At 35.5% G+C, this 24348-nt stretch overlaps 1 protein-coding gene across 4 annotated transcripts in view; it reads left to right on the forward strand.

Annotated features, from left to right (window-relative positions):
- The window catches only part of SMAP1 (small ArfGAP 1), an 89070-nt gene that overhangs the window by 41238 nt on the left and 23484 nt on the right, over positions 1-24348 (forward strand). For all 4 annotated transcript variants that reach the window (XM_086876215.1, XM_086876216.1, XM_086876217.1 and 1 more), the window contains one exon: positions 3952-4032. In XM_086876215.1, the coding sequence (XP_086732341.1) occupies positions 3952-4032 (81 nt within the window). The remainder of the gene's footprint in view (positions 1-3951; positions 4033-24348) is intronic.

Genomic DNA, 24348 nt, shown 5'->3' on the forward strand with positions numbered 1-24348 from the left:
AATTCTGGCTCTTTTCAGATTTTGTGTCACAAAACTGTGGAAAGCCCAATTAATTCCCAACTAATGGGCATGAGTGATACTGTCCTGTCTCATCAGGGATAAGTTCTGATATCTCTTTCTGTATTACTTGCTTAGTCCAGATTCTAAATTAGCAGTATTGTTCCAACCATTTAGTTCATTCTCCTTGGAGATAAATATAGAATTAATTTGAGTCATACTGGTTTTAATATCTCTTCTGGCTGGGATATGTGTGTGTGCTAACACATTTGCTGTTTAGATGGGTCTTTGAAAAACACACAAGCAAGTAGTAGATGAGGCATCATTTATATCAAGTTACAGTAAATGGCACAATTTACAACAATAATAAGATACATTTTTAGAATGTGAATGTCGAGTGTTAGGTTCTTTTGGATACTTCACTCTAAATCCAGACTATACAGTATACGAAATAATTTATGATGTGAACATAAATCAAGCTTTTTCCTTTTAAATACAGAAAATTTGGACAGAAGTTATAAATTATTTTTGTTCAGCTATATTTAAACATGAATTAAAATTTAAATGACAATGTCATGGACTAAGGCCACAAACCTTGTTGAATTTGTCACGTGTTTTAAGTTGTACCAGGAGTAGCGGCAGCTGCTAAAAATGAAACTTGCCTTTACTTTCTTATCCACCTCTGTTGGTGCATTCACCATAAGTTCTTTTGTGTACTAGTATGCCATGTTATAAGAAACGAAAATTGGAAAAAAAATTATAATATTTACCTAGAATTTAAGACCAATATAAAGTCAATTTAATTTTATGATCTTCATAGTGCTTTTTGACTGCTATTGCAAGTAATGAAACACTTGACTGGAAGTTCTGGCATGAATACAACATCTGAGAAATGATTTTATTTAGTCTGAATTCATTTTTATCTAATGGAGCTGAGGCAGAAAACTTGAATATTGAAATCAGGAAGTGTGAAGATGAAGGACTTGCAGATTTTCAAGTCCACAGTGAAAATTAAATGAATGAAAATAAAGTTGCTGGGAATCAAGATTGTTTCTGTAGACTCTGTGAGGTGTGGAGGTAGAAACACAGGAAAACAGTTTATTTTAAATGTTAATATATTCACTATTAAGCTTTCGGAGATTTTTTAATGGCAACAAGACGTAAGTATTTGTATTGGGTCACCTTTATGGACCTTTATGGTCACTTTTATGGTTTGCCATATGAAAACTTGCTGCAAGCCCTCCTTGTTCTTGAAGTCTTGAAAAATAAGTGTTTCCAGATACTTTTCACTCCAGAAGTGAGGTTTCTTTGAGGAAACATACTTAAAAAAAATGTTCAATTCAAACTGGAAATCAGGACATACTGAAAAAATGCAAAAACTGTATCTCAGCTTTCACTTAAACATATTTAAGGAAATTAAACATACTGTGATTGAAAAGTAAGAGTACTTATGTGACATTTCAAACAACCTTTCCCAGGAGCAGAGGCATCAAATCATAGAATTGTAGACTTATAGAATGGTTTGAGTTGGAAAGGCCCATAAAGATCATGTAGTTCCAACCCCCTGCTGTGGACATCCAGTAGACCAGATTGCTCAAAATCCTATCCAACCTGGCCTTGAACACTTCCAGGGATAGGGGATCCATAGTCTACCTGGGCACTCTGTTCCAGTGCCTCAGCATCCTCACAGTAAAGAATTTCGTTCTAGTATCTAATCTAAACCTGCCCTCGTTCAGTTTGAAGCCATTCCCCCTTCTCTTGTCACTGTCCTGATGGAGTCCTTACCCATTGTTCCTGAAGCCCCCTTTAGGTACTATTATAGGAAGACTATTATAAAAGTATCCCCGGAGTACTCTTTCTTCTCCAGACTTAGACAACTCAAATTTTCTCAGCCTGTCTCAAGAGAGAGGTGCTCCAGTCCTCAGTCATTTTTGTGGCCCTTCTCTGGGCTGCAATGGGTCCATGTCCTTCTGATGTTGGGGGCCCCAGCTGCAGAGGAAGGGTCTGGCCTGTGAGAGCAGTGCAAAGGAGGAGGATCATGTCTCTTGCCCTGTTGGTCACACTGCTTTTAATGCAGCTGTCTAAGTTTCCATGGCAGAAGAGATTATGTTTATTTAAATTATTCAACCTGAGAACGTTGGAGTGGGATGTGAAAACAGAAAATGAAAGACTTTTCAAATAGTTGTTGCTCTGACAGTGTAATTTGTGTGTATTTTAGAATGCGGGTTGGTACTAGGGTCAATAAACAGTAATGGAAGAAAGGCTGAGCTTCATTGAAAGGCATGGCTATGCATTTGTGTAATCCTAGTTCAGTAAGACTGCAAGTCTCAGGTTATGTGACCTCAAAATAAAGTACTGCTCTGTACTTGTCCCAGTCATACAGACATTTCTTGAACACCTTGTACTACCACAGCTGAGATACAGTATTGGCAAGGCCTCTAGTTTGGACCAATGTGTTCACTTTTGTGTTCTTATATTCAGTGAAATCTAAGTTGATCTCTGTTTATTTCATCAAAACAGATACTCCAGATTTCCCTATTGGGGTTTCATGACTGTGGTCATTGCTTTCTGTTGCTTTTGAGCAGGTGCTCAGTGTGATAGTCTTATTTTCCAGGAACTGAGTGTTCAGGTTAATGTCTGTTGAAATAATTCCCATGGTTTAATTGGGACTTAAGTAGCCCCAATCCATCTAGTAAATATGGTAAAAGGTTTGAAAATGGACTACTGGAAGTTTTGAAGAATGTGTTACTTGGATCCTCCCATGCCCAGGCACCTTCAAAAAAAACCCCAAACAAACAAACAATCAAAAAAAATCCCTTCATCTGAGTGTTAGAACCATATTAAGTAAATGCTATGGTATAAAAATTTTTAATTTGTATATACTGGATGTTAAAAAAAAAAAAAAAAGGAAAAAATGACAAACATTCCTTATTGACACAAACTATTAACTGTTTTATTTTAATACTGGAGCTGCATGGACAGTTCCAGCCTCTCAACCTTCCTCCTAATATCAGGGAAGTTGTAAACAGTAGTGTTTTCTGAAATAAGGCTGTTTTGAAGGTTTGAGCAAATGGGTCTAATGGCCAAAGGAAGCTTTAGGAGCTGCTGTTTCATTGTCTTTATTACAGATGGTAAACTCTTGTTTAATCCATTTAGTGTTTAAATATACACACTAGAACTGCACCTTAGTTGTACAAGGTAAATGCAGGCAGACTAACTTTGTCAAATCAATTGCTAACCTAGAAAGTCTGTGTCTTTTTCATGTTATTCCTTAAGGAGTATTTTATGCTTTGCTTCAGTCAGATGAGTCAATAATTTTGGCACATTCATTCATTAAAAACTAAAGTGAAGAAATGCCTGTAACGTCATTATCATGCATGCAAAGTAAAGGGATCTTTTTATTTTCACTTTCTGGAGCAATATAATATCTCATGACTCAGCTGGCCTGTCATATGGCCCAAGGCAACTTTTTTACATTCAGGAGTATTTTTTAAAACTACTAGATTAGCTTTTAAATATTAGTACCTTTCTGCAGGGAGCAGCATGCAATTTACCTTAGTCTGTTTCTTTGGTCAAAGCAGCTGACATCCACCCTTAATGACATAATGACAGAGGCTGTGAGAATTAACTGAGATACTTATATAATTTTTTTTTCTTCAGCTTTGCTTAGCTTAGGGGAAACAATACTGGGGATTTTTCCCCCCTTTTGCTTATCAAGCAGAAAAGCAGATGAGCAGGTGAAAAAGTGAATTTCTTGCATTTAATCTAAAAGTCACGGTATTTTTAGTATTGGTATTTGAGCAAAATGAGTCACTTCTGGAAGGAGAGCAGACAGAAGCATAAACTCTAATTTAAAAGGGAATAACTGAAGATCTCTGTTTATAGTCTGTATGGCTGTAGACATTCAATATGTTTGCAAATTGGGTACTAGCAATATGCATTTTCTTTTTGCAGAAGGAAAAAGAAAAAAAGAAAGAAGAGAAAAAGAGAGAGAGAGAATCAGAAAAACCATCAAAACAGTTAACAGCTGAAAAGGTAATAAGTGTTTCTTTTTTTTCTCAGTTATTTAAACATGGCATGTAGTATTAGATATGTTCAGAGATCTGGGGAAAAAAAATAATGTGTGTGTTTATATATACATATACACACACATGTGTATTTTTATGTGAGTTGTAATCTGGTTAATCCACATGAATTGTTTGCTTGTGCTGTTGCTTGCATACAAAGTTTGGTTGACCATATGATGAAGAATGTGTTTAGGAGAAGAAATGGGTTAAGATTTTCTAAAGTTCAGGCTCAGACCATATATCTAATTAAGGTTTTTAAGATCAGTCTTGAGTTGGAAGGGACATCAAGTCCTTTCACACAAGGATCATGAAGTCCAGCTATTAAGTGCACAGCCTGTATGGGGATTGAACCCCCAAACTTGGTGGCACCATGCTCTGATCAGCTGAGCTAACCTCAAGGTTATGGACTGCTGCTATTCTTGCACAGAAAGTTGTCAGTTTTGTTGAGTTCTGTATTATCATCTAATAATGTCTTTCATAAATGAATCCATTTTAAACCTAAATGTATAATCTATGGAATTTAATTTTTAACTAAGTAAATTGAAAATTTGCAACTAAGATCATGTTACAAAATATGACAAGCAAACCACTTAAGGTGCTTCTTTCCACAGCTATATTAAAGTCTAATAAGCAGCCTTAGTAATGTAGGTACAATTAAAATTTCATGTGCACTTCTGCAGAGAGTCAATATTAAACAAAAATGAAATGGACAGTTTTAGTATTAAATATATTAATTTCTTTTAATGCAGATGTTGTCTCTCCAATCTTGTGAATCCATTAATATGTTCAGGTCTGTAGTGCAGTCTGAAGAATACATTGGAGTCATGATCTGTCAGTTTATTCCCTGGTAGAGCTGTGTTACAATTATGAAAAATGTTGTGTCTTCACAGACTATGATTGCAGATGTATTTCTAATTCAATTTTCAAATAGAGTATTTTTTCATTTTACATAATGAAACAAGATACGAAAATATGCATACTTGGAGGAAAAAAAAAGCCCCTCCTCAATACAAATATCATTTTTCTTAAATTAGAAAGCAAGTTTGGAATGAGTTAGTGCAGAAACAGATTTTGTTATGACAATTCGTGAAGCTTCACTGAGCTATTGTTATTGATATGGTAGGAGGTTAAAGTAAGTTTATGGATGACATTAAAAAGATTAGAATTGATGATTTCTGAAGCTTTATGGGGGTGTCCAGCCAAGTTAAATGTTTTATTTTGGTCCTTATAATAATATGCTTTAGTTATAAAGGCTAAAATCATTGCTGTAGTTTGGAAACATTAACTTTCTAGAGCCCAAAGATCTACTTTTGGACTGGGAGAGAGGGTTTCCCTTTTTAAGGATGCATGAACCTTGTTATGTGGCTGGGAATATTTGGTTAAGTGAGGGGAAGTGACAACAGAGCATAGTCACAGCTGAGGGATTATACTACTTGAAATAAAAAACAATTCTAATGCCACTGATTAGATTTAAATTTGAAAAGTCATTACCAGTTAATGATTAGGCAAATAAAAAGAAGTCTTTTGATTTTAAATGCTTGTACTACAAAATGTGGAATTTAGTAAATATATTTGTATTAGATAACCATGCTGTTGTAACAGCTGCAAAATGTTTGAAGCACTGCAGCGTATTTTATTTCATTATTAATGTGTCAGCACTGACTGCTCAAATGGAGCTCATCTGTGTGTCATCTTTTTAATTTAAGTTATTCTTCAAGGTTGGGCTTTTAAAGGATCATTCATTCAAAATAAACTGCTTTTTGTCTGTAAACATTATATATTTTAAAAGTCTAATTGCTTTCTGTAATCCAGATGAAAGAGAGCTGTGTCATAGATTTGTTTCTGCTGGGCAGTGTTGGTGAGCTAGAAAACCAAAAGGTTTTATTTTCATACTTGGAATAATGCATTGCTGCTTTTGTGGTGTGATTCTGCTTTAGGGAGCTGATAAATATTAGTATTTCAGTAATAATGATGCACTTCACACCTAGGTAGAGACTAGCTATAGGATCTTTTAAATATTGCCTCCTCAATCAGCAGGGGAGTGTAGGCATCTTGAGCATAATGTCTGTTGTGTTTTCAGCAACCACATCAAGCAGTCAGTGGTTATTTTTCCCAGTTCCTGGCGACAATATGAGAAATCTGAACACTTCATATGTAAAGTCACTGGTGGCCTACAGGCATGGTTTATCTCCAGTCTAGTTATTCCAGGCTTGGGAAGTTAATGAATTAAAAATATGTGAGCAAGCAGTTGACAGTTCTGTCACAATTTTGAGACTGCTTTAAGATTAAAGTAATTCAAGCAGTGTTTTAGCTATCCTATAGAGGACTCAATATATTAAGATGGAAAAAATTAGAAGTCTTAAGCTGGTAAAAAGATGAATCTAGAGAAGACTTAAGATCTATTCTCGTGTCATGTACTCCTACAAGTCTTCAGTTCCTAGTGACTTCGATTTTATCTTTTGTTGAGATTAAATTTCTCAGCTCTTAAAACAAGAATAAACATCCTAAAACTTTAAAACATTCAATTTCAATTCTCATGTTCTTATCTCTGCTTCACAGAGCTGATTAATTTGCTCCTACATCCATTTGAGAGTCTTTCTCTTGTCACTAACTAGATCCAGTCACTAATTGATCCCTAGTGTTTAGCAAACTAAATGTCTAGCATGATTTCTTTTGGATTTTCAAATATTACTGAAAGCTTCTAGCATTGATTTAGTAAGCTTATGATCCAAATATTGCATTAATGTGTCAGGTAATTATGGCATGAAAGATACTTTGTTGATTACTATGCTTGGATAAACAAAGAGCATCATCTTTAAACTGATTTAATACTAAATTTTCTTACTGAAATTGCTCTTCAGTACAGAGTCATCATGTGCTTGAAGTGGGTTTCAGGGGAAATATTTTTTTGTGAGCATTCACATTGGACAGTTTACATGCAGTGTAGAATTTCCTCAAGATCAGAGAGATCTGTTGCAGATAAAGAGGAAGGATACTTGTTTGACTGTTTTTCTGAGCTGTTCACTTACTCATTTTGAGTATTACGCTATTTCCACAATTGCAGATCTGAAGCTTCCTTAGCGCTTCTGCTGAAAGAAAACTTATCCTTACAGTTACTTTGGAGAAACAGGGAAAATACTGCAAGAAAACTGCTGAAACAATTATTATATAATTTTTCATGATATGAAAACTGGGGCCAGGTTATTTGACATGTTCACTCAAAGCCCACCTTGTTTGCAAGCAACAGAAGTGCAAATTTTTGCAGTATTAGAAATGTGTTGAATAATCAAACTGAGCTAATTGTGTGCTTCTTAATGTTTCCTGTGGGCCAACAGCAGGCTAATAGCTTGAGGGAGATTATCATGTAGTGGAAGCAAGTTTTACATACTCTGTGCAACCGATTAAGAGATTTTAAATTGACTATAAAAGTAAGTCTTATGTTGTAAGAGTGTGTTTTATTATGGGGAGGGGAAGCAAGTCTGTAGTTTGGCCACCAATCTTATATGTTTTGTTGGCAGTTACACAAGAAAGTCTTTAATTTGTAGGCAGGAAAAAGCATCTATACTTTTGCTAGCCATTTTTGAACTTCATCATTCTGCCTGCCCTTTCATCAGCTGCTAAGGAGCTTTCCCTTCTTACTAATAATCAGCCATGATTTTGGTCCTTTCTTTTCTGCTTAAGATGACTGAAAAAGTTCTCTGGTCAGGAATAGGGTAAATCACTGAATTCCTTTTTTTATTTCTAGCCTAAGTAGAATTCTTGTTCATCCTTGAGTATTTGGATGTGTTCAATTGAGAATTATTTGGTGATTGCAAAAACAATATTTACCATAAGTATTCTACTTGTGCATGAGAGAGCTCTCAAAGCCTCATAGTAGTTTTCTGAAATAAAATTTTACTTGTGTAGATACTTCAGATGAAGTTTCTTCTTGGAGCACAGAGGAGCACTTTAGGTAAGCTCCATGCTATTCTTCATGCAGCAGGTTGGAGCAGGCTCTGTGTGCACTCCATCTGCCTTATACTTGTTTTCCACTGAAAGGAAGCACAGAAAAGTAGATGAGGTGCATTTAGGTCATTCAGGCTGAGTGATCAGGGGCATGGCTGGGACATCCCCAGTGTGAACTGGGGAGACAGTGTGCCCCAAGGATAAACAAAAGCTGCAGAGTGAACTGAGGAATATTGTTCACAAGCCATCAAAGAGTATAAGGAATAATATTTCATTTAGTAGAGACATTTGCTTTGTGCTATTTAGAACAGTGAAGTTGGACTGAGCTGTATGAATGACTTCTTGAATTTCAGAGGAACCAGGACTGTTTAGTTTTTCAAGACATATCTGTTTATGTACTTCTGCAGTACAAATTCAAATGAAAACAGCATCACTAGGTGTGGTGTGACGCTGTGAGGCTCTGGAGTGCTCCCAGAGTAAAGAAGAAGAAAATTGGTGTGCCTAAATGTTCAGATTTTTGTAGGGTTCAACTCTTTATGTAGTCTAATTTTTAAATAAAGAAAACGTGGTATGCAACAGTGCTAACAACCCAGAATTAAGCTAGAAGATATTTGGAAAAGTGTCCTTGGAAAACTTGGTAAGTATTTCTAGTATCTAAAATTAGAAAGTTCAGCTAAGTCCATGACACTGAATGCTTTGGAAATGTTTGGGTTCAGCGCTGTGTAGCTTTCTCTATGGTTTAGAGGTTTCACATGAGTTGAATACTTTCTTGAAAATATTGTGATGTTTTGGATGTAAAATACCGCATGTTGAGGACCATCTAAGTTATGGAAATAAAACCCTTTAAGACAAGATTGTGTTGTACGAGGATAGTGAAGTTAAGTGGTTAGGATATAAAGAATGAAGTTGCTTTTTTTTTCCACTGAGTACTGGTGCATTTGCAAACTTATACCAACACTCAAAGATTTTTTCATTCTGCTGAACATATCAAGATGATGAATTGTTCTGAAGGACTGCAGCAGTTACACTTGATTAACTGAAGTTCAATATGACACTGTGAGTTAGTTTGTTTTATTATATTGCATTTTGAATTTGAAACTGACGGTTGTTTTTGTATAAAGTTATTTCAAGTGACAGGAATGGGTCAGTTGGAGGTTACTTTTCAATGGTAGTATATCAAATGCTGGTTTTCTTTCCCAAAATGAGGACTAAATTGGCAGATTAAACTTGGCAGTAGCAGTTAGCTGCTGCCTCTCAGTCAGCTGGTACCAGGCAGCACCAGATGGCCTGTATTACAGAGGTACAGACATCAGTTTATTTGCATTTAAAATGTACTGGAGACCCCCTCAAAAGTGGGGGCAACTCATACTAGCAGCTTTTCCCCTTCAGATAGGAAAAACAGTATATCAGATACTTATTTAACCAAATAGGAAGAACTTAACGTAGCTTAAGTCTTCCCCCGAAGACAGCTAAAACTCACGGAAAAATCAGCCTGCCTGGACAATTGAGGCAAGGGGAACTATCAGTGCCTCTTATTTCTCTGGGATGTAATTTGCTTATCCAAAGTATTACAAGTTATCATCCCAATAATTTTGTACTAGGAGAAGTGAGTTGGAGTAAATAGTGCTTTAGTGTTCTTCACTTCCTTAAAACTGAGTAGCACTATAAGAATGCATGGAAGAAATGAAAGCCTGCAAAATATTTAGTGTCCCCCTAAACACCAGTTTGGTGAAAGTGATCTGTGTGTTTACTTTTAACTTGTAGGAAAAAGTGGTTTCACAAATACTGACCTGAATGATAATTTAAATGCAGAATCCCGTTATAAATATTCTAAATGTTTTCTTTGTTTTGATACTGTATTGTTGATAGTTTGCTAAATCATTTGAATAGTTGATAATAACATTTCCCTAGACATCTTAGCATTGTTCGCCTGAGTGATTTCTTTTTAAAATATCTTTTCCTTTTGATTTTTATATGAAATTAAATATTACTTTAAATTGTAGTAAAAAAAAACAATCATGTATATCATGGTAACAGAAAAATAGAAAACTGTTTTGCTCTCTGGTTGAATACAAAGTTTTATTTAGTCTTTGTTTTCATAAATTCAGACTAAGCAGATAAGAATTAAAGCTCAGAATTTAGGAGTATGTGGTAAGACATAGGGCAGCCTGTTTCCCTGCCTCTACCCCCACAAAGGGTGAAGAGTTTTAAGGCTTCTTGTTCTCCCAGTCTGCATTTTACAGTCTGTAGACTTCTCCCAGCCTGGTTTTACATTTCTAATCATACCTTCTCAGTCTTACGGAAGAGATCAGATTATTTTGGGTTCTTTGGTTGTTTTTAATGCTAATCTGGAAGAAAGTAAATCAAATTAGATTCTTCCCAAAACAGTACTGTTCATTCCTTTTGCAGTTAACAAAGGACTACTTTTGTTTGAGAATTGCCATGAAAAATAGTCTTACTTAATGAAATTAATCTGTCATGGCTCTTATTACGTATTTGCAGTTGTAGACAAAGAAATTAAGAAATAGATATTGCAGGCAGAAGCAATGAAAGAAACCCCTTTTTTGTCAGAAAAAAAAGAAAAGTTTTTATCTTTCTCTATGTTGGAAAAGGAGTCGGCATTCAGGAAGGGTATCACCTTTTTTTTCTTCAGCCCAGTGTGTGTTTGCTGTATCAGCTTGATCCTCTCAACTCTGGTCTGCAGCAGAACAGTATTTTAATGCAATTTTTAAAAATTCTATACAAGTGGAATCTAAAAAACAATGACAGAAAGCTTGAGTAAGGGCTGCTTTGGTTAAATTTGCCTTTTTTTAACTCGCCAAACTGTTTTTAACAGAAAGCTATTTTAAGTTTGCTTAGTTTTAATTGACCCTCTGTTATGCTTTTGGTCCATGCAGGTTCAAAACATAATACTGCCTTGAGTTTCAGTTGATAATACTTATTAACAGATGGCATTTTCAGCTTGTGATAAGCTTAATCTTTTTTCCTGGTGACTTTGACACAATTAATATTAACAACATTATTAATATTATCAATATTATCAACATTACATGTGTTTATTTGTATATTGAGTAAAATTAAGTGGACACATTTAAACAAGCATGTACTAAATCAGCCTTACTCATGGGTGGATGCTGTCTTTAGGAAAAAGACATTCTGAGACATTTGAAACCACAGGACCATGCATGATTAAAACTGCAAATATCCAATCTCTTCTAAAAAGTTTTATAGAAATTACTGTACTGGTTAAGAGATTGTGTACAAGCAATCAAATGTGCAGGAACAAAATGCACAATGCATTTACTGAAGTGGTATTGATACATGGAACGTAATGTAAAGAAGGATATGGATTGGATAAGATGAAACTGATAAGAGGAAAAAGACTTTAATTTAAATAATATTGCTCAAAATAATAATCTTATCTTGTTCTGAATAATAGGCTTCCTTTGTTTTCCTGAAATAATGCCAGTACTGGAGCATGGGCAAAGCAATAGAGTGCTTTTGTGTGTTCTGTGTCATTTTACCATGTTTAAACTAGAATGTGCTTAATCTCACTCTGGTGTGTGAACATGAAGGTAGGGCAATAACGTAGTGGGAAGTCCTGTCAGATGTGCAAATGTCACTGAAGAGTAAAGACACTGACTTATTTTTCATTAAAAATTATTTTAGATGTCACTGGCAATATTAAATCTCCAACATGAGCTTAAGCTTTAAATGGATGATGATAATAATAATAACTATAATAATACACCATGTTACAGCAATCTTCTGGTGTCATGCAACAACTTTGTGTGTCTTCCAGTTTAAATTCGTAGTTTATTGTGTGTGTTTTGCTAAAAAGAATATATTTTTTTTGACTGTTGAATTTATTGCATTTTGATAGTTGCTTTTGGCACTAGAACAGTTGTGTGGAACCTTTTATGACTTGGCATTCATACTATTGCATAATTATGTCTTCACAAAGTTAACTCAAAGGTAAATAGCACTGTAGCTGTGGTAGAGGTAGAAGCAAGACCAGATAGAAGCCAGGTCTTTCAACACAATTTGAAGGAAATGGACACTCTAGATAATTTTGTCAGATGATAGTTATGATGCAAAATTAAGTTACCAGTTGCCTAATTGTTCAAATAACTGGCAGCTCTTTAATGCTCAATTCCTTATGTATTTTACCTCAATCAGAAATGTTAACCCATCTGCACTGAATTGCCACTTGGCTCTGTTGGAAAAAGAATTGCAACTGGATGAGCTTGTTTCAGTTTTATGTGAGATTTTTCTTTTATAAAATTGGTACCTGCAGTTAGAAGAAGATGGGGCAGATCTGAGATTGGTCCCCAGGCATGCCACTGTACTGTGGCAAAATAAGTCTGTCCTGCCTCTCTGCTCAGCAAGTATTGTCTCTCAACTTGAGAATATTGTACTTCATGTCAGAGTAAGGTACTGCAGGCTTATCTCTAGGCAGAAAGTGTATTTTACACTGTGTAGTAACAGGGGTGACCTCTGCTCAAGAGAACATACAGATTTTTTTGTCTTACCTATTTAACCCTCAGTTTACATTGTAAGTAGATATCAGTGTATCTTTTTCCTTGGTTTAAAAGTGGATTATTATAATGTAAAGGAAATGGGTTGGGCTGAATCTTAGCACTGGTGTTGAAATGGATGACTGAACAAACAAATCAGAGGCCTTGTAATATCATTCTGAAGGGCCATTTTTTAAACTTTAGCATCTTCGAAGCTGTGAAGATAAAAGCTGTAAAGGGCTTCTAGATTTTGTAAGGATTGTTTAGATATTCTATTTCAGATTACATAGAAATTTCTTACAGGTTCACAATTATTTAAACTGGAGGATTAGAAGCAGAAAGAGGCTTGACCTATTTCCAATTGAGGTGGAGGCTGCAGTGCTTATTGATAGTTCGTGTTAAAGGTTATGATAGTATGGAGGATGAAGACAAAGAAAATGGAGCTTGCCTAAGTACAGACAAATTCATTTTGGTATTGCATATGATAGGTTAAAATTACTTAGCTTTTAAAGTAATTGTTTCAAACTGATTAACTTTGAAATGAGAACAAAATTGAGGAGAAAATACCCGGGCTGGCAGAAGACACTAATGTAGCTAACGATACGTAAGTATTTATTAAACATTTCTCCCTCTCAGTAAGTTCTGCATTTGTGAAAAAGAATTATGTACATGTACGTGAGGGTGATAAAGTACTTGTCAGCTCTCTCCTAACTTCTCTAGTAGTTAAAGAAGGCAACAAGCTGATACAGAAGTAAGAAAAATAAACCTGCGTGGCTATTTCAGTGTCATTGGCTGTCACTGAGAGGATTGAATTTCTGTAGAGCTAATTGAGAGACTTTCTCAAATGCATCTCTAGAGAAATAGTATGCTTAGACTTCATAAAGTGTTTGTAGTATACTGTTTGTGATAATGATAGAAACGATGCCAGCACAGAGTATGAGTCCAACACTCTGAGTAAATTGTCCTGACTCAGAGGTTGTTTATATGAAACACTATTCAGTGTGATGTTTTAAGTCTGGCTAAAACATAAAGACTGTGAGAATCAGATGAACAACAACAGGGGGTGAAGTGGAATAATCTAATCAGTATAAAGAGAGCCAGTGATCTGCTGCTAATATTGAAGGAAAGTAGTAAGGTGGGTCAAGGAAAAAGGTTCTCTCCCAGGAATACCAGGTGTGTAAGGGGTGATTGCATAATAGGGTATAGGACTTACTGTGGGATGCAGAGAGAAAAGAATTTGGGGATGGGACAGAAAATTTTGTACACAGTTTATTATGAGATGTTTATGTGATAGAGACCAAACCAGGGGAATATGAAAATCAAGGTAGATTGGGGTATGACAAGCATGAGGAATCAGGGGAAGTGGATAAAAAGGGGCAGTCACATAAGTGCTGATAGTTGGCCAGGTTGCTGGGCACTAGAATTGTCTGAGCCTTCGCTAGATCTCTGCAGGCTATTCTGTAATCTTGCCAAATGCTATTTGCAACTATAGAGCTTGAGTGCTTTATCTCTTCTGTGCCTGTGTGTGAACACTTGCAAACTTCAAGTTCAGCTACCAGACAAGTGAGGTAAGAGACTGCTGCTGGCCCCTGGAAAGAGGCTGCAGGCCTGAGGAATTTGAGGGTCAGCACCTGCAGAGACCAATATCTAGAAGCCAACTATTTGCAAAGACAGCATGTCTAACACCAGCTGCCAGAGACAAACATACTGTGATCACACTCATGTGTTACCAAGTAGCACATTTCACGCTGGACTAACCAGTAAGACAGAAGCACCTAGAAAGTTCTGAAGTATGAACTGATTGCTGGCTAAGGGTGTAGGGTCTGGATAGCAAATGAAGTTTCATGTAAAAAGCATTTATAAGCAAAAAACCCCACTTTTTTATAGTTAAGGAAAAGATTCAGAAGCATACCTTCATGAATAGAAATGGAAAGCATTTCTTGATTGTTTTTTTACTATGACCTCAGCCAGTTGCCATGCCTGAAACAGCTCCTTCTTGTATGGAAATACATTAAAAGGAATTACACATGAATGTCCTTTAGTTCTTATTGGCTACAATGATGTTGTATTACTTGAAAGGTTTTTGAAAAGAAAGTTATAAAAGAAAACAGTTTAATGAGGAACTGGAACAAATATAGCTGCATTATTGTAATCTTGCTGAGGCTAATGAGCATAATAGAAATGGAGTAGAAATGTGCAAACTCAGTTCATATCACCATAATATGTGATTTGAAAACTGAAGGTATATTTAAAATAGCTTACAAAAATGCAAACCATGTTTATTGCATTTCACATCTTGTAAACTGAGATGTATTAAAATATTTTGACCCTAACCCGATATATAAATCCCATAAGGAGACACTGGATTAGCTGTAAGGTGGATCTGTCTGGGTTTTCTGATTCATAGTGATTTTTTCTATTAAGATGCAAACCCCAGGTTTTATTGGATTAACATTAGAATTCTTCCATTTTATCAAAATCAAGTTCCATGACAAGATAATACGAAATAGGAAAAGGGTTGATAAACTGCTCTTTCTGTGCCTTTTGTATCCTTGTAAACAGGTCCTTGCTTTTGGGCTCAAATGCAGTAATTTCAGAGATTTACAGCTGCAGGAAACTCTGCTCAAGTCTTTGCCTCCAGAATCTATGGAAAACTTGGATACCTCTGCACTCAGGCTGTGTTCCTCTCCTGTTCTGCAGTCTTGCCATCCCTAGCTCAGCAGCAAGTTGCTACATCTTGTTCTGACCATTACCTAGCAATCATCTTGCTATCTTTTGATGGTTATTTCTCAAGTATCAAACTTAGGAAACAGAGCTTTTCCTCTTTTTTCAGACCCTATTCTAAACCTTTCCACTTTAAGAACCTAATATATTTGAATCTGAATGCATAGAACTATTATTTCAAACATGGTTTAATGCATGAATATAAAAATAAGGATTTATCTCTGATACTTTGCCATAGTCTCAGCAGTAAGTATAAAAAGAAAGCAAACTTAATTTTAGAAAATTGTACTTTTACATGGTTCATACGTTGTTTGGAGCAAGGTAAAAGGGCCTCTGAAATTGTCTGATGCATTAGAAAGGAGCTAAACCAATTCAGCTGAGTACAGGATATAAAAGGTTTTAAGCCTTCTTGGAATACATTGACTAAAGTAAATGAGATCTGAGCTAACATTTTAAATTCAGTTAAAATACAATGTTAGTACTGCTTGGTCAATAAGTAAGAACAAAGGAATAGTCTTAATCCATTTTCACAGAAACGATTAGCGTATTAGCCTAGACCCAGATAAAATCATATTAATGAAATAAGATTATGGTGCAGGGTCTGTTATTTCTGCCATGAAGTTTTTAATTCAAATGACTAAAAATATAATACATTTCACATAATCTTGCTCAAGTATCTTACTCTAACTGTGAAAATCTAATGAAATCCACGTACCCAGGTTTTTAAAGTGAAGATGTAGATCAAGGACCACTTTAAAAAGTTTTCCTTTGGGTTTGTATTTTGACTGAAGGATCTTCATGTGTACAGAATCATATTTTGCAGCAACAAAAAGCAGTTTGGTTTTGGTTTGCTTAGTGCAAATGCCTTAAATAGGCTTACCCAGGTGAGTGTGAGTGACTCACTGAAATAATCACAATAGATTCTTAAATAATATATTTACATTTTCACCTTGGCTTGGCTCTTCGGTTCAAGGTAACTGTAATTTGATAAATAAAAATGGTGGGGGTTTTGTTGTTGTTGACATGCAGGTTTTTCTCTTGATTAGAAATGCATCAGAATTTGATTGCATTGTTGCTGTAGTCTATACAATTTTGCCGTGATACCACCATGGTTTTAATTGTGTTTCAGTGTAGTACATCGGTTTTCTGTCTTTTTTGCTAGTTAGGCAAAATAGGAGTTCATCACTTGCTAAAAGTATCCTTAGTTTTGAAGAGTTAGTCTGATTTCTTTATCTTTAGTAGCAAGTCTGACAAAACAAGTGCTGGTATTTTATAGGATGGTAAACAAAATAACACATTTCATCTTTAATGACATTTGAATTAAATGTTATGAAAAAATTAGTCTTTACTGATTTTCAGGTCAAGTATGAAAGCTATAAAAATATTCTTTAAAAATTCTAGCATGTGCCTGTGTGAGTAATGCTGTAAATGGAAACAGACTAAACTTTTTAGAGCATAAATGTCAGGAAAAATCATATCTACAAACTTATTGCAAGATATAGTAAATTACTAACATTATTTTCTCATATGGCAATTCTCAAGTGTTTATGCTCTCCTGCAAGTTTTATTGCAAGCAGGTAATGAAGAGGGAAGGAATCCAATTGCTTTATGCACAAGGCATACAATTCCTATGTATTAAGAGCAAAGGAGAGCTTTTGTTCAGTAACCATAGAGGCGTATATGAGTTCTAGCAAGTAAACTGGAAATTGCTTTTAAGTAAGTTAGAAGTGCTTTTCACAAAATTATTTGGTGTATCTTCAGCTTTCATAAGGCCTCTTAGTAGTTAAGGTAGGGAATATAAGTTAGAAATGCATTGGTAATCATATGTGTTTTAAACAGACTGAATTCTAGATTATATGAATTTTTCATTTAAGTGGAAAATTGAGGAAATAATGTGAAGGAAAATAGGAGCTGATGAGTGGACTGGACAGCTGATGAATCAGATTTTTGACTCTGACTGATATCTTGCTTGAGAGTAGGAGAGATTTTTAGATTAGTAACTTATGACTGCTCTGACTGTAATGTTTTTCCTACTTTAGAGCTATTAATCATGTGACTTACATCCTGCACTGTGCATGCTACCCTTTTAAATGCTCTCACACAGTGTAAATGAGAATAAGGTCACTTATACTAAATGCTGGTGTTGAAATCTGCTAAATTATTTACATTATCATCTTGCAGTAGTGAATTTGGCAAAATTCTGCTTGTTTTTAAAGTATTAGATATGGTTTACATTTTTACTGGGCATCACATTTTTTAGAATTGTTAAACCTTTAAAATCTGTGCATATGATGATAACTCGCTTCAGCATACAGAGGCCGAAAATGGAAACTTGAATCTCCCATTTATAAAGAAAAAAACCACAGTATTTTCACTGTATACTAGTACATTTGAACCAGGCATTACCAAAAAGGTTTGTTCACAGCTGTCAATTCCCATGCAAAATGCCCTCAGCTGCTTGCCAGAGGAGAGTACTCTGGGGAACAGGGATGTGCAGAAGAGTAGCCCATAAATTTAGACCGTAGGCCCTGGAATATATGATCATATTAAATAATGCTCTGAAAGGATACTAATGTCCTTACTCATTTAACAAACTTGTATTATTTTCTTATTTTACTACAATGGTACTTTAAAAAAGGCAGTGGATTGCAATGTACTCTTTGTTAGATCTGAATACTCTTACTGTTTTATCATTCAAAGTGTGACACGTATCAGAAGACCTCACATACGCTGTCCTGTCAACTGAGCAAGCTTGTGTGAAGCTTTCTACTTCCCTCTTGTCTTTCCCTGCCCAACTTGTGCACCTAATAGCCAGATGTGTTTGGGTGAAACTGGTGCTGAAAGCTGGGAAAGGACAAGCTTGTTTTGTAGTAAGGGAACATCATTTCCAGCAGCTTATAGAGCTTTTAGCATCCTATTACATATGTGAATTTAATAGGTGTGTGACAGTCAGTTATGGTGGTACTGACCCTCCTTTTTGTTTTGCCCATATATAACCACATTCCTTGTAGACAATATCCTATGTGCAGTACTATAATCTTTGTACAGAGGAAGGAGGAGAATTGACTTGGCAATGGTTTCATGTTTTTTTCTTCTGTGGCAGAATGAATCACTCATTTAATAGTTACCTCTAAAAAAAACTGAAGAAAATTTGATGAAATACCCCACTGATACATTCACCTTCCTACAGTATGTGATTTATGCTTCAGATGTTGCTCAGTTTTCTTCACAATCCCATCTCCAGCCTTGCAGTCCAAATCTGTGAGGAAGCATTGCTGCCCATTCCAGGAACTTGGAGTTTACTTTTGGATGAGTCAGCTGCAAAACTATAATACTCAGATTCAGATCTTTGAGGCTTGTGTATGCTGAGCTTCAGAGGGGAAACTGGATTTGGGAATTCGTTGTTGGACGAGGCTTGTATGTAGGTTCATTCACTTGACTCATGAGCTCTTTGCATCTGTTTGACAAAGTCTATAGAGTGCCAGAAAAAGGGAAGAGAAGGTGGTTGTGACAAAAATCTACCAACAGGGAAGTACTGCTGACTCCAAGTGTGTATGTATGTCTGTGTATGTAGTCCCTGAATGAACTTAACGAGGTACTTGGATGTTGGCTTCCTTAAATTAGCAAAACAAGAAATATAATTGTGCAAAGCTAGCAAAACTAAAATTATACAAAGTATCATCACTCAGCAATAGCCAAAACCCTGGTGTGTTATCAAGAGTGTTGTAGCCACAAATCTAAAGTGTATCGTTGTATCGACTGCTGTGAAGAATGTGTTCTCCATCCCAGCCAGTCTCACACAGGCAATTAGTTTGAAAAATATACAGTATTAAGTGTCTATCAAAATAAACATCTTTATTCACTAATAATTAGCTTTAGAGTAACATATAAGAAAGAAAAACAAGTCTGTAAAATCAACTCTAGAACTTAAGGTGTGAATCATGTGGTTAACAGTTACTTGCTGATTTATTTGATTTCATTTAACTCAAGAAAAGTATTTCGCATAAATTAGATTGGACTAGAATGGTGTAACTACTAGAATATTGAGGGCAATACATTGTAAAAGCTCAATAAAGGCCAATATTGATTTCTGTAAAATGGAGCTTTCTTTTTTAATTTGAGACCTAACAGAGCTTTTTTTCTTTTTTTCTGGTCTAACCTGATGTTCTTACCCATTTTTTTAAAAATTAAACTGCAGATAACTCCTGTTGTTGCACAAAATTTGGAAAGAAAGAATAAAGGAGGGTGGCAGAGTAATGCAACATTAAATGCAGGTTGCTGAGTTAAAAGATGCTCTTTCATGAAGGAATGGAAAACTTTCTCATTCTGTGTAAATTGGGAAGTTTTTGACAATGGTGTTCTTTTAATCTTTAAGGACGTAGTCAGAATTGCAGCAGAATAAACCTCAAAACTTTGGCACCAATTTTCATAGCTTTTCTATCAAAACCTGATAGACTGGAAATTACCTTAAAATCTTAGAGCTGATATTGGATAAATGAACAAGATTGATAAGTGGCTAAGCCTACCATTTTCTGGCGGTAGCAAAATGAGCAAGATTAATTAAATCATAGACAGTATCTCTATGAACTACAAGAAGACTGGCTGGTGCAGCTTCCACTAATGAAGGCATCATCTCAGTGTGAGATTAAAATAGGCTTGTGCACTTGATTGCATTAAAATCAGATAATTAGAGGTGACCTGGTCTTCTCCACTGTTGCCTGCTTTTGGATTTTGTTTGTGATGGTTTCTTAGCATCGAACATCACAGTTGGCCAAGGTGCACCATGGAGGTATATGGCGATTACCAGCATATAAATTTCAATCCAGTAATTTCAAGCCAGTTGATTTACAGTGACGGTTTGTGGGAAATTAAGTGAAGGACCAAATACTCATTTCTGCATTTCCATTTTAATTAAATAGGAAAGAGATGCTACTTATGTGTAGACATAATTTTTCAGTTGTTCGTTTTGGTAGAGGTGAAGTCATGAGGAATTCATAAATATTTTTAAATATTTGCTCTATAGATACTGGAAGATGATCAGTCTTGTTGTTTAAGGAGTACTTACAGATGTGATATTAGCACCATACTGCCACATTATTGTTTTGTAGATGTATAGCAGACAGGATTAAGACATCACTTGATTTGGGCATAAAATTGGGAGTCATTCAACACTGGATACTAACAACTAAATGAGAGCAGGAGCTTGAAGAGGGAATTTTTTCCATGATTGCACCTTTATCAGTTATCAACACCATCAAAAAACCTTATTGAAGTAAAGGAAGACACCCTGTGATGCTCTGCCCTTGTCTGCCAAGCCAGTCATGACCCTGTTAAAAGTTGTTGGTTTGGTCAAGCGTGGCTTCCTCTTGATGAAGCCATTAACATTCTTGTCTTTCATGTGCCTGGAATTGGTTTCCAGGTTAGTTGTTCCATCACCTTCCTAGGTATTGAGGTGAGACTGAGCAACCAGTTGTTACCTGGTCTTGCTTCTTGCCCCTGAAGAAACGACTGGCACAAGAGCATAAGAGGAGTGGAAGGTTAAAAGGACAGCACTGGAAAATAAAACAATGAAAGATTATTGTATCCCAGTTGCCTGTCATCTACAGGATTGCAAAAATTTATAGTGCTCATACTGGATCTGAGTAATGAGTGTGTCCCCGCTCCTGTACTGAAAATATGTGCTTTATAGGTGAAAATATTTGTTAAGAGGTCGCAAGGTTAGTTCTTTATCTGCCTCCTTAATTTGGACAAAGTATCTAATACCTGCTGAACAAGGGGTAATTGAAATTAGGTTTTGTGGCTCTTTTCATAACAAGGACTCAAGTTTTTTTTAGGTAAAAAAATTCCAAGTCATGCTAGAAAAGAAGCTCATCATGTGGAGGATGTTAAAGAATCAACTCCCTGGAAGCTTGTTCTCGCTTCAGTTTCTTTAAGTGATATTTGCAAACAAACTGTTTTCAATAATCTCAGAAAAATTGAAGGCAGCAGATATCACTTGCTTTCAGTAGATCTCCAACATGAGAAGAACCCTGAAGGGTAATGCAGTGGCCATTAGTGACAGCTGTGAAAAATGGCCATGTAAGGCCTGCATATCAAAGACGTCTTGATGTTCTGCTGTTTGCAAGGACAGTATTTCAGAAGAATGTACTAGCAGCATAAAAATGATTTTGAATGAGAAGCTGTTAATACATGACCTGAAGTAAATATATTTAGAAATTGCTATAACCATGTACTTCATTCACTAAACGTGTATGTATTACCAAGACAATCTTGAATGTCATAAAAAAGTAGTAGCCCCAGTAACATTGAAAGCTCCACTTGAAAATAAATGCACAAGATTGTGTACCTGTTCTTTCTACTGGCCCTTTTTCGTATCAGATTCTTAATGCTATTTTTAGTTTATCTTAATACTGCTTAGTCTCCTATTTTTAATGTGATCTTTTTCCAAAGGGCATAACAAGGAATAGGTTATCTAGTACTGGTGTCAATACTTAAAAATAATTGCTGTGGGAGTCAAGAAGACTAGTAATAGAAACTGAAATGAATCTTAGAGCAGCAAGACTCAAAGCATTTGTCATGCTACCTTGCATCTTACAAAATGTGGTATTTTTTAGATAAAACACATCACTAAATTAAACAGTAAGTTTAAGAAATGTCACTGCCTTGTTATGCAGGTTTTTTTCCTGTTACACACTTCTGTGCTCACTGAGTACAGTACTTAACATCTTGAAAGGCCATTTTCTGCATAAAGTTTAGTCATAAATGAGTCCTTTTGGGGCAAAACTGCTAAAAAGAAATTAAACATTTCTCTTTATGATTTGTAATAAAATACTCTAGTGACTTCAGTGTGGCTTCCTTTTTGTTCTTGTCCAAAAGTTTTAATACCTTGTTTATGCCAGAATTACACGGACTGGAAGAGACCTTGGAGGTTCTCTCCTTGAGCCAGAAATGCAGCATGGTCTCTGCCACAGAACACTGAAGTAAGCCACTGCTTTTCATTATACCTACTTCAGGTGGACCACAGTGCAGAGCCCATGGGACTGAACAGAAAACAAGACTCAAGACACAGTATGGTAGTGAGGGTCATTAAGTAATTACTCTTAAGAATTGTGTGTGTGCAAGTTTCTTCTTGTAACTCATCCCACTGGTACCAGCCTTACCTAATTCATTGCAGGTGACTTTAGCACAGTTCCTGTCTACCTGTGAATCATGGCAGACATTAAGCACCAAACAAATGTCTTCTGAATTTGCACAAAAGCCCTCCTATGTGTTATGAAGCATCTTAAACAGAAAAAAAGGCCTACCAAATTACAGAATTGATTGAAATCTCAGACGGGAGGATAGGAAATTCCAGGAAATGGTGCTTGTTTTGGTGAGAATGGGAGAAACAAAATAATTTTGCAGGTAAAATTAAAGAGGAAGATAATTTGTTCCAGATAGCTGCTGAATATTGCGCTGGGTGTCTGCTGTTATACAGATGAATTTTTGGTGTTAGTTGTTTTTCATTTTTCAGATTGAAGGTTAGAATATTGGTGAAAACCATGTAGCTACAAAATGTTGAATAGTGCTTTAAGGAGAAAATCTTCACCGAGGAAACAAAGGCAGTATTAATGGCTAGAAATATTTGATGTACTAATGAGTTTGAAAATATTTTTTCAAAATTATCAAATGATTTTGAAGTAATTAACTATGAAGTAACCTTAAAATCTAGTAGTTTACATACTGGCAAGGGGAGAAAAATGGGACAGAAACTTTTGATCAAGAAATAATAGTTCCAATATTTGAAAGGGGCATCTTAGGAGATCGTATTTTTATAGAAATTCCTAATTTTGTAACTTGTACCTTCATTGCCTTTCTTATTTAGAAAGTGATGAAACAAAAATATGCATTTAATATTTATTGAAAATTTTTATTTGACAAAGCAGAGGACCTAAGTAGATTATTCCTCCCACATTTTTAAATTTTTAGTTTAGATAATGAGATTAATTTGCCTCAGAAATAAGTGCCAAATAAAAGAAAGTGCTATTTGATGAACTCTTTCTCTTTAGTTCTTATTAATGTATGCAGAAGTGTTTGACTTCTGTGAAAAGTTTGCATTCAAAACTAACCTGTCAACCTTTAAATTATTTCAAACTTGTGGTTTTAGGTAGTTATCAGAAATCTAATACAGTGTAATGTATTGCACTACACTTGCACATTTAATATAATTCTAACAGTTTTTCTTTTCAGTTGAAAGAAATCATTCTATATTCAGAATTTTTAAGCTGTTTACGCAAAAGGGGAAATAAAACCAGTATCATGAAATAAAGGAGCATGTCAGAAATGCTTCTTTTTACAGCTTCTGTGACCCATAGGGTTTCTTATAGAGATGGAGAAAACTCAGATGTTCAAGGTTTTATGGCACATTTTGTTCTGAAGTACTCACTGTTAATTCTGATTAGTGTTTATAATAATTATAATTTTGTTGGTTTATAGTGTATTTCCTGAGATACGGTCAGTTGTAGAAAAGTTAATTTTGAATTGTCACTTTTAAAAAATGCTTGATATGTTGTCATGGTTTACTTTCAAAAACTATACTTACTTAGAGTGTTTGGAATCAGTGTTCTGTGCTCCAGATTGTAAACACAGTGCTGAAAGTTATAATACAGTATAGAATCAGGGAATTCATGGGGTATTTATTCATCAGGCTATTTCCCAAACAGCTGGATCTTGAGAAATGTAAAGTCAACCTAAGGATTTTTGGCAAGAGGGAGCAAGTATTTCTCTGAGAGATTAGCAAGGGTCAGATTGTATGATGATACCTGTTCATGGTAGCTGCAGGACTGAAGTTTGGTTAATTGGAGCCCTTTGCTGAAGGTTTTCAGGGGTGATTTGCTCATGCAAGAGGAGTGTCTGTAACACTGTGTAACAGGCTTCTGCTCACTTGGGCTGCCATTGAATACTCTTGAGTTTTTCTCATTGCTCTTTACAAGCACCAAGCTCCCTCTTTATCCCCCTTTTGCAGGAGAGGAAGAAAATAAAGGGTTATCTAAAATAGATCTTTATAAGATTGTGTTGAACTTCAAAGCTCTCCTAATGCTAAATACTAAGATTCAATG

The sequence above is a fragment of the Cyanistes caeruleus genome, chromosome 2 (assembly GCF_971803275.1).
Source record: "Cyanistes caeruleus chromosome 2, bCyaCae1.hap1.1, whole genome shotgun sequence".
NCBI lineage: Eukaryota > Metazoa > Chordata > Aves > Passeriformes > Paridae > Cyanistes > Cyanistes caeruleus.